The sequence below is a fragment of the Leucoraja erinacea genome, chromosome 13 (assembly GCF_028641065.1).
Source record: "Leucoraja erinacea ecotype New England chromosome 13, Leri_hhj_1, whole genome shotgun sequence".
Classification (NCBI taxonomy): Eukaryota; Metazoa; Chordata; class Chondrichthyes; order Rajiformes; family Rajidae; genus Leucoraja; species Leucoraja erinaceus.
Window position 1 is genome coordinate 44755205 of NC_073389.1, and position 11783 is coordinate 44766987.

At 41.6% G+C, this 11783-nt stretch overlaps 1 protein-coding gene across 1 annotated transcript in view; it reads right to left on the reverse strand.

Moving 5' to 3' along the window:
* The window catches only part of LOC129702489 (pneumococcal serine-rich repeat protein-like), a 56219-nt gene that overhangs the window by 6905 nt on the left and 37531 nt on the right, over positions 1-11783 (reverse strand). The window contains exons 8-13 of the mRNA XM_055644215.1: positions 11269-11526; positions 9834-9946; positions 6052-6271; positions 4328-4465; positions 2604-2741; positions 1107-1181 (exon numbers count right to left, since the gene is read on the reverse strand). Of these exons, the coding sequence (XP_055500190.1) occupies positions 1107-1181; positions 2604-2741; positions 4328-4465; positions 6052-6271; positions 9834-9946; positions 11269-11526 (942 nt within the window). The remainder of the gene's footprint in view (positions 1-1106; positions 1182-2603; positions 2742-4327; positions 4466-6051; positions 6272-9833; positions 9947-11268; positions 11527-11783) is intronic.

An 11783-nucleotide genomic window follows, 5' to 3' on the forward strand; every position in this document is an offset into this window, starting at 1 on the left:
ATAAAAGATGCCTGACCCACTGAAGGTTTGCAATATTTGTTCTGTAATTTTAAATATCCATCATCCACAGTTTTCTTTTGATTATGCAGAAATGTGCAGAATTAAGGAATAATCTTTATTATAATGTTTGAAAGCCAAAAGCAAGGAGCAGGCAAAACAATGTTTTTACCATGTTGCAACATTTTTACATTCTACAAGAAGTGATAAGCTTTTTAAAGGAGGATAAAAAGGCAGTCCAGAATCATTACTTTACATAGAAGATATTGAATGACTTCCCAGATGGGACCCATGTGTTGTGATCTTACTTGTGATTTCACCAAGTCATTGACTATGTACCTATGCTGAGAGACATGGATATGTAGAGAGACGTGGAAAGCAAATATAATGATGCGTTCCCTGGTTAGGTGCCTATTTGTAAGAAGTTCAGGTCTCAGAATAATATAGGAGGGAAGAAATCATTGCTGCTGAGTAGGTTTAGGTTTATTGTTGTCATTATACCATGTACAGTGAAGAGCTTTGTTTTGTATGCTATCCAATCAAAGCAGATAATACTGTAAGTAAATACAATTAAGCCAAACTTAAGTACAATAGGTAGAGCAAAGGGGAAGATACAGAATGATGACTATAGTTCTCCGCATTGTTGTGCACTAGTTCCATAGACAAGGTCTAATGTCCACAATAGGGTAGAGGTGAATCAGCCAATACCCTAGCTTCTGGAAGGACCATTCAGAAGCCTGATAACAGAGAGGAAGAAGTATTCTTGAGTCTGGTGGTGCATGCTTTCAAGCTTCTGTCTTTTCTGGAAGAAGGAATGACCGGGATGGGACCAACCTTTGATCATATTGGCTGCTTTCTCGAAGCAACCATGAAGGACTCAATGGAGGGGAATATGGTCTGTGTGGTGGATATGGCAGCTTCGACAACTCTGTGCAATTTCTTGTGGTTTTGGCCAGAGCTGTTCCAAAGCAAGCTGTGCTGCATCCCAACAGTATGCTTTCTACGGTGCATCTGTCAATCAATGTTTAGAAACTATGTTTTTAAGGTCACTGGTTCAAAGATATCTAGACTGCATCATAGGCAACGACCAGGAAGATTAAATTACTCACAGGGACAGTCGGCTTTCATCATAAGACATTTAAACACAGCACAGTTATCATCACTGGTGAAACAGCTATTTGGATCTGCAGGGAGAAAGAAATAGAATCAGTCAGTATGGTGTAGAATTGGATGGAAAGTAAATAACATTTTAATTAACATTTTTTTGTGATGTATTCTGGAATCAGGTCAGATGTCAGATGTTAACAGTTTAAAACGTTAATTCCAGTGTTTAATGGAGATGTTTCACTGGGCAGAGTGCCAACCTGCTTCAGAGATAGCAGCTTGAAGAGTATGATGATGTTGGAAACTTTTAATCTAACTCATTTTGCGAGTTTCAATTATTTGGATTTCTGAAACAATAAGCAAAGATAGACATTGATCAGTCTGTGGAGAAGGTAGAGTATGGTTGGAGTTCTCCACAATGATATATCTCATTTTACCTTCCCCCACCTCCCCATGTCCCATTATACTTTCTCCACCTGACCTATCCCGGCTCATTATACCCTCCCCACCTTCCCTCCCATTCCCTCTCCTTGCATTTCTACCCACCAAGTCCCCCAAACTCAGTGTATTCAAATATTCCCTGACAAATACTCTTGGATCATGGCTAGGACACTTCCAAACCTCCCATTCACTATTTCTTCCAGGGCTGTTGTATGGATCTCCATGCTCCAAGGGCTTGTCCAAGGCTCTCTCCACCAACAGAGTCAACAAGTCTGTAATTCGGACTGATCTCGGGGTAGGGAACCATTTAGGTTAAAAATCACATACCGTGAAATGAAGTCCACACAGTGCTTGGATCACTGCATGTTCGCTTTCAAAATTCCCACTCCTTTCACGCCCATTGCACCTTCCACCTCAGTAAATGCTCATGCCTGTTTACCAGAAAATTATGCCTTGCAAGTGTGAGATTTTTATGGTATTTGGTGATTCCTATCTTATACTTGAATAGAACAACATCAGTACCATTTTGTAAGCAACCATCTCCCATATACAACACAGTGGCATCCTTAATAATCAAAAACATATTAAATTGGAGATGACAATGAGCAGATTCTAATGCTGTTATTATTTCTCTGGGCATTTTAAGTGGTGGTTAATTTATTTATTATTAAGAGATTATACTTGGGTTAGAATAGTGGAGGAAAGAACGGAAGTGGACAGATTTACCATTTAAATAATCAGATGGCATCGATGGTTGCTGCCATGGTGTACTGCTCCTTGCTGTTTTGTCTGTGTTTGTTCATTTGCGTCGCCTATGGAACTCCCAGAAAGATTACTCTTGCATTTATTTTTATATTTTTAATTATAATGTTTTTCTAAAATTACCTTGTGCGTTTTACCACCAGGCAAAGCACCAGGTCAAATTCCTTGTATGTGTACAAACTTGGCCAATAAATTGATTCTGTTTCTGATTTAATTTCGCAAAGTATGATGTTGAGCTGCTTCTGGTTCTACTCCCTTCCTATCCCACGGCTCTGGGTTTAGACAGTTCAGATCTTTACCTGAGCAGTTTGTCCCTGGGTTTGCAGGATTAGTATCGTTGATCCCCTCGAAACAGCGGCACGAGAAATTGCCGGGGTTGTTTGTACAGAGAGCAAAATCAGAGCACTCATTGTTTCCTGTCAGACACTCATCAATATCTGTAACAAGAATTAAAGTGATCAACTGGGTCAAATCTCTCCATCACTCCATGTTAAAATTCTTGCTTTATGCCTGAATAGAACAAAGTTAGTAACATGTTAGGAAAGAACTATAGATGCGAGTTTACATCAAAGATAAACATAAAAATGCTGGAGTAACTTCAGAAGAAGGGTCGCGACCCGAAAAATCACCCATTCCGTCTCTCCAGCTGAGTTACTCCAGCATTTTATGTCTATCTTAAAGTTGGTAACATTTTGTAAGCAACTACAGGTGCACAACCTTTTATCCGGTGTTCCGGAAACCGAAAAACTCCGAAAACCGGCCATTTTTTCCAGGATGTCGTCTGCACACCAAAGCTCGCGTTTGGCGCCAAACTTGACCCGAAACGACCCACGGTCAACCCAGGTCTGTACTACTGTAGCGGCTGCCTCCTCCCCGGAGACAGGGGAGACACTTAAACATCTGTAAATCATTGCTTAAATGTTAGTCAGTTAGTTTGGAGGACTTTTATGTGAGGGGGGGGTTGAAGGGGTAAACTTTAATTCTTAGTCCCCTACCTGGTCGGAGAGGCGGGGAGCGGTCAATGCCTTACCGGGTCGCCGTGCAGTAAGCTCCGCAGCGCTGTGGCCGCCAACTCCCAGCTGGGGCCGCGGGCGGCGCCGGTTGTAGCTCCGACCCCGGCAACTCTACCCCTGGCTGCGAGGCGCTCCAAATCCAGCGCCGCCCGCGACCGGACGCCCGCAGCCCCAGCTCCGCAAATGTTGGGAGTCGGCGGCGTCGCAGCGCTGGGATACCAGCAGGGAGCGGGCAATGCCTTACCGGGTCGCTGTGCGGTAAGCTCCAGGGCGCTGATGCCGCCTTCTCCCAACGTTCGCGGAGCTGGGGCTGCGGGCGTCCGGCCGCGGGCGGCGCTGGATTTGGAGCGCCTCACAGCCAGGGTAGAGTTGCCGGGGTCGGATCTCCAACCGGCGCCGCCCGCAGCCGGGCGGAGCCCCCAGCTCCGCGATGTTGGGAGTCACCGACCAGGTAGGGGACTAAGAATTAAAGTTTCCCCCTTCACCCCCCACCACCACCACATAAAATCCCTCCAAACTAACTGACTAACATTTATGCAATGATTTACAATGATTCCCCGGTCTCTGGGGAGGAGGCAGTCGCTCCAGACTTTTCAAGCCGCCCGCGCTACCTACCTAATCTACGCTAAAAATCTTCCATTCGGAAATCCGAAAATGTCCGAAATCCGACAAGTGTCTGGTCCCAAGGCTTTCGGATAAAAGGTTGTGCACCTGTATCCCTCATGCACAACACATTATTGGCATCATTAATAACCAATAAATGTTTTAAAATTTCAGATGTCCATGCTTATGACCATGCTATTATCATTGATAATACTATTACATGATACCATTTACTAATACATGATGACCATACTATTATAATTTTTCTGGTTGTTTACGAATCAGAACATGTAGTGTTTCCCGTCTGACATTCGTCAAAATCTGCAACAAGAATTAAAGTGATCAACTGGATCAACTCTCTCCTTCACTCCATGTTAAAATGGTGTGAAACACAGGCAGTTTCTTACCTTCACACACTCGTCCTGGAACATTGGGACTTAGATCGGAGAACCCAGCATTGCACCGGCAGGTGTAAGATTCATTGAGCGTGATACAAGTCCCATCACCTGAACAATCATCCAGCCCAGCCTGACAGCTGTCTACCACTGTAATGATAACAACACAACAACAAGCCAAGTGTTACAAAATGGATTCTGATTGGAATTTGTCCTCCCACCCAGAGTTAATAGATTATGTGTTTGAGTCTTCATTATATAATCTCGTATTGTTTGACAATCAAATGCAGGGCAGATGGAGGTCTACCAGAGAGTTGCTTAAGATCAAGGACCGAAAAAAGCAACATTAAACTTGTATAGATGCTTAATTGAACTGATTTGTGTCATGCAAACAAATTGTAAGATTACAGAACTATTAGGGGGGGGATGCAGAAACATTTCACCTGTTTGGATAAGTGGTGTTTTGTGCAGGAAATTGTTTAATGGATTCAATATTTCTAGTCAGAGAGGGTACAATGGACTTGGGTGGGGCAGAGTGGGCTGAAGCAGGAATAACGCCAAATGTCTTAATAAAAAAAGGTCAATTATCCATTTAATAGGGCAAAAAACACAAGAGAAGTGTTAGAATATGGAACCTGTTATAATGGAGAGCAGATAAGGGCACAAGATAGAGTCACCATTCCCTACACAACTCCCTGGTTCACTCATCCCCATCCAAACCACCCATCCCCAGTTACTTCTCCTGCACCCACAGGAGATGCAACACCTGACCATATGCCTCCTCCCTTGACTCCATCCAGGGACCCCGACAGTCCTTTCCGGTGAGGCAAAGGTTCACTTGCACCTCCTCCAACCTCATCTACTGTATCCATTGTTCTTGGTGTTGACTCCTATATATCGGTGAGACCAAGCACAGACTGGGCGATCGTTTTGCTGAACAGCTCCGCTCAATCTGCCTTGGCCTACATGATCTCCCAGTTGCCAAACATTTTCACTCCCATTCTCATACTGACCTTTCCATCCTGTGCCTCCTCCACTGTCAGAGTGAGGCCACACGCAAATTGGAGGAACGGCACCTCATATTTCGCTTGGGCAGCTTACAACCCAGCAGTTTGAATGTTAATTTCTCTAATTTCAAGAAACCCCTGCATTTCTTCTCTCTCTGCCCACCTTAGCCATACTGTACATACCCATATATCCCTACTTGGCCCAAAACATCACCTGGTCCTTCTCTCCAGAGATGCTGTATGTCTCGCTGAGTTACTCCAGCATTTGTGACTGTCTTTGGACCTCTGAGAAGGCTCCTTTCACTTGAACTTAAAAAAAATTGGTGAGCAAACTCAACATAGGTAAAACAAGGCAGACAAAAATGCTGGAGAAACTCAGCGGGTGAGGCAGCATCTATGGAGCAAAGGAAGATGAGACATTTCGGATCGAGACCTCAATCATTGCATTCCCCTTTCCACCAATTCATTAGGTTGGATCAATTCACATAGATTCTTGGATCATTTCCTTTCTAAATCTGCAGGTTCATTTGCTCCATTCCATTTTTCTTTCCCCTTGGCATTTCTAATCTTTTAAAGTACCATCCAACCGTAGAGCATATTTAACTCCTTACATCTTCTTTAACCATGGTGGTGACCAGCATTAACATTTTAATTTAAAATCCAACATTTACGTTCTTCCAAATATTTGGAAATTACTGCATAGCCAGTGCTTGGGTTGGTGTTCCTTACCCGTAATGCTTGTCCTTTGAAGATCTATCTCAAACTGTTGACTACTGTTTAAGGATTCAACAATTGCTGTTTGGATTTCTGTCGTACTGACTGTCACATTAGTTGAAACTGCAAATGTAAAATTTACAATCACGCTCCCTTCTTTAATACTATTAATAGTCAATCTCGTTTCTCCATTTTTCACAGAATTCTGAATATCTGGAGGAAGATGATTTTTCAGCTGAAAGAGTAAATAGAAATTCACTTCTAATATTTATTAAACAGAATTCTATTAATCTCTTATTTCTCAGAGATATGTGAGAATCAGTAAAAGACAATGCCAAACAAATTAGATTGCATAGGTTCTTTTTTTATATAGTACTACCTGATTTAGTTTATTGTCATTTGTACCGAGGTGTAGTGAAAAGTTTTGTTGCATTTTAAACCGTCAGCAGATTGGTGCTTGTGATGCATAAACTTGGCATATAGATCGGAAACTGAAGTGTTATCTCTGTATTCCGATGGTATGGAAAAATGGCATTTGATGGTTCCAATCCCCTTTTTAACACCCACTCTCCTGAATTGGTCTGCATTCATCCAATCAACATTTGGAATATTGTGAACAATTTTAGGCCCCATATCTAAGGAAGCTGGCTCTGGAAGGGATCCAGAGGAGGTTCACGAGAATGATCCCAGGAATGAGTGGATTAACATTTGATGAGCGTTTGATGGCGCTGGGCCTCTACTCGCTGGAAGACAAGAGTGCTGGAGAAACTCAGCGGGTGCAGCAGCATCTATGGAGTGAAGGAAATAGGCAACGTTTCAGCCCGAAACGTTGCCTATTTCCTTCGCTCCATAAATGCTGCTGCACCCGCTGAGCTTCTCCAGCACTTTTGTCTACCTTCGATTTTCCAGCATCTGCAGTTCCTTCTTAAACATTTTACTCGCTGGAGTTTAGAAAGATGCGGGGGGGGGGACACATTAAAAATGGCCAAATGGTGAAAGGCCTGGATAGAATGGATTTGGAGAGGATGTGTCCACTTGTGGGAGAGTCTACGACTAGATGTCATGGTCTTAGAATTAAAGGACTTTCCTTCAGGAAGGAGATGAGGCGGAATTTCTCTAGTCGGGATGGTTAGGAAGGAGAGGTAGATTTGCCGTGATTAAATGGCAAAGTAGACTTGATGGGCTGAATGGCCTAATTCTGCTCCTATCAATTGTGAACCAACTCAATGTGTTAAAGATGCAAATGCCTGAAAGCAGCATCCATCCCACCAACTCTTCCGCATGACCTTGTTCTTTTAGGAGTCATTTAATCATAGTATTTTACCATACTCAGTGGATAACAAATATGGACCATTAAAAGCAGTGCAAACTGGAAGTAGCTTGTGGAAAAAGAATGAACAAAGAGCCAGCTGAACAAGCCATCATTCTTGAAGTGACTAGAGGTGGGGGAGATTCAAGGAACCCAATGTATGTGTCGTTTAGAGGCCAGTTCTCACATGAGCATCTAAGTGAGGTACACCAGTCAGGAGACTACACGTTGTAATAAGAATGGAAGGAGAGATTTGCCATGTGTGGTAGGCCTAACGGTACTGGGCCTGAACTACCTTGCCCTGAATTTCTTTACCACCAGTTAATTCTGGAATCCAACAATATTCATGTGCTATAATCACACAATATTCTACCTATTGCTTAGTTGAGGAGGTCACTGAGGCTCCCTGCTTCAGGGGAGCTGAGTTCATCTCCCTCTTCCTTGAAAGACAATTTTTCTGCATACTTGATGTGTTTTCCCTGTGCTAAAGAATGGGCAATCCCTTCAGGCCTTGGTTATGGAAAGTCCTGATAGCGTAAAATGATGAATGATTAAGCATTGAATCCATGACCTCTTGGGCCACTTATCATGGACGAAGGAGAAAAACAAAAGTGAAGGCATCGCATGTAATTGATATTTTTCCCTTTATTGTTGTAATTCGTGGTTTTTTACCTCTCAATTATTCTGACCCATAATTTGTTTTCCACATTCATAAATTTGAACATGAATTGAGCGTGGATTATGTTGGGGAAGTAAAGATTTTTCCAGAATGTCATTAATTTATCCACCATAACTGTGCATTTTAGTTTTAGGTTTAGTTTTAGAGATACAATGTGGAAACAGACCCTTCAGCCCACCGAGTCTACGCTGACCAGCAATCAGCCATAAACTAGATCTATAATATACACTAGGGACAATTAACTTTAACCTGCATGTCTTTGGAATGCGGTGGCAGCCCGGAGCACCCGGTGAAAACCCACGCGGTCACAGGAAGAATGTACAAACTCCATACAGACAGCACCCTTAGTCAGGCGCTGTCTGTATGGAGCTGTAAGGCAGCAACTCTACTGCTGTGCTAATAGGCTACCTTATGAATGGTATCATTATATATTCATACGTAGTTATACTACACAGAAACACATATCAGCAGACTCAGGAATGATTTATTTTCCTCTGCTATCAGGCTTCTGAACAGTCTTTCCATTAGCTAAGATACAGTCACGATTCTTCAACCTGCCTTATTGCAGACATTGGACGTTTTCTCTGGAATTGTTACTATACAATGGTGAGAAATGTATTCTGCACATTGTATCATTCTTTTCATTCTGCCCATTGCATATGTGTTTGGCTTGATTGTATTTATGTATAGTACAGTCTGATTTGATTGGATAGCTTTTCACTGTACCTCGGAACATGTAACAATAATACCTACATCTGAACCTAAAGAACCAAATCCTTCGGCCCATCAAGTCCATGTTGACCATCACGCAATCATTTACATTAATCCTACGCTAATCCAATTTTCATTTTTCCCCACAAACTCCTCCCAAATTTTACCACTCAACCGGGCAATTTGCAATTTCCAATGGAATTATGAACCTGCACAGCTTTGGGGTGTGGAGCAACCACAGGGAGATCAAACCCCACAAATATGGAACCCATTGCCAGGATTTTACTCGGGTTATTGAAGCTGAGGGACAGTGTCTCTATCAATTCATAAGTTCATAAATTAATTTATTGTCACATACACCAATTCACTGGCCAGGTCAGCCATACAATTTAAAAAAGCAACAGACTCCAAAAACACATTTTAACATAAACATCCATCACAGTGACTGCTACACATTCCTCACTGCTGGAAGGCGAAAATATAGTTCCAACTCCTTCCCTTGTTGTTCTTCCTCAGTCAGGGGCCTGGAGCATTCTTGAACTATGAAAAGTTAGATGCCATCAGGCAACGTATAGAGCAGGGATGATTTTGAAGTATCTGATCAATATTCCAATGCCCTCCATCACTATGTTAAAAGCCTTTTAATGTAGATCTGAAAATTATGCAGAGAACAGAATGTCTGAAGGGCGTAGTTTATTTGGTCTCAGCACTCGGCACGGTGGCGCAGCGGTAGAATTGCTGTCTCACAGTGCCAGGGACCCGGGTTCTATCCTGCCTAGTGGTGCAGTCTGCACGGAGTTTGTACGTTCTCCCCGTGACTGCATGGGTTTTCTCCAGTTGCTCCAGTTTCCTCCCACACTCCAAAGTCATATAGGTTTGTAGGTTAATTGGCTTCGGTAAAATTGGAAATTGTCCCTAGTATGTAGGTCAGTGTAAGTGTGTGGGGGTCGCTGGTCGGCCTGGACTCAGTGGACGGAAGTACAGATCTTAGAGCTCTAAGATCATTGGGCGGAAGGGCCTGTTTCCACGCTGTATCTCTAAACTTCACTAAACTCTGTGCTTTAACATTCGTCTCACAATATGTTTGAATGGACTTACGTCTTGAGTGAAGTTATTGGAAAATTCTTTGAATTCCTTGCTGGTTTTGTTTTGAAATGCCTCCACATAGATTTGATTTGTTATTCTCGTTGTCCCTTCCAATACTCTGCCAGCTATGGAGAGAAAATGAGATAATTCAGAGACAAATGGGCCACCATATTTGGGCATTCAGTTATGCAAACCTTAGAGGAGCCTCCCATCTCAAACCAAGTCGTACAAAATGCTAATTTTAACCACACTTTGAGACTGAATTTAATCATTTGAATGTTAGAAAAATGTAAAACTACATTTAAGTCAAACCATTGTTAAGTTAAATGCTTCAGGATAGGCAGGGAGTTATAGGAGTAAGAGCTTCACCTGCATTTCAATAAGTGACAGGACGTTAAATAAAATAAGAAACTCGTTGACCAACTAAGAATGTACTTTGTGTTAGTGTTAAAGCAAGTTTACTTTACCACTCATCGAGATCATGGCTGAACTTCTAATTCAGTGCCATATCCAATTTTTATCCCCATTTTCCAATTTCCACAGCTATCTGGGTTACAAATTACAAAGATTTGTCACCCTCTGTATAAAGAAATTTCTCCAAGTCTCATTCTTAAATGGCCTACCTCCTTGCACTCAAACTGTGACTCCTCTTCCTAGATTTTCCTATCAGAGAAAACATTCTGATCAGCTTGTTGAGTCCTTTAGAAATTGGTAAGATTCATCTGAATTCTTCCCATTCTATTAAACTCAGAAGAATACAGAATCAGTCTACGCAATCTCGCTTCATGCCTGGAAGCAGCCCAATCAACATTAATTGAACTCCCTTTATGACGGGGGTAAGATGACCAAAATTCTACACAGTCCTTCGGATCTGGTCTAACAAAGTATCTTATTCACATGCAATAAAAAATACCTTCATAATAAACAAATCCTGAAAGACGACAAAAATATGACACAAATGTCCATGCGTGGTGTCACAAAGACTTACACAATTGCAATTTGGCTTCCTTAGTCCTGTAATCAACCTCTCTTGTAATAAAGGTTAACATACCATTGCCCTCCCATCCTTCAAATTGGCCTTCAACGCCTTGTAGCGAAGCACATCAAAGTCCCTTTAAATATCAACGCTACATAATCTCTCATCAGTTAATAAATAGCTTGGTAACTGTAATGGTGGCCCTCATTACAGTTGTGTACTTTATATCCTGTTATTATGTACTTGCCGACTCACAAGCATCATCTCACCCAACATAATTTGCAATTACTATTCAGTGTAACACAATAGGAAATGTACTTTATTCTTAAATAAAAAAATAAAAAATTGCTATTTCAGTTCGATCTTACAACCCAACCAAGCTATATAAAACAACCGATCATGCATTTACTACCATTATTGTACGAGTTGATCTATTAAGAGTAACAATGATATTGTACCTGTGAAACATACCTGTCCTGAAATTCTGTGAAACTGTAGACTTTTCACCACAAGTTGATGTCGATACACAAATCACATAGTTAATCGACACTTCAAGAGAGTTAAACTCAATTGTGCTTTGCCCAGTTGAAACAGTTTGCACAATTTCATTGTCCTTCTTTATACTGAAAGTATATTTGGCCTGCTTAGATGCATTGTTTGTGTCCAAGCCAACACGAATTGATTGACTTTTCACATCAATGGGAACAATGTGAAAGATCTCCAGTGGCACTGCAGAAAATAAAGCATCCCTTTAATCAAGCATTAGCATCTTAATCATTGAGTAATGATCAATTATTAACATTTCTCTACAAATCACCTTGCTGGTGTATAGTACTGGAGAGATGGAAATAGCAATGGATGGGATGAAAACACACTGTATTGAATTTTGCTGTTACATTAAAGTTAATTATCAAAATATCTATACACTTCTCCAAGAAAAAAAGTTGCTGCTTGAAATAATGATAAAGTATTGCATTTGTTCTATC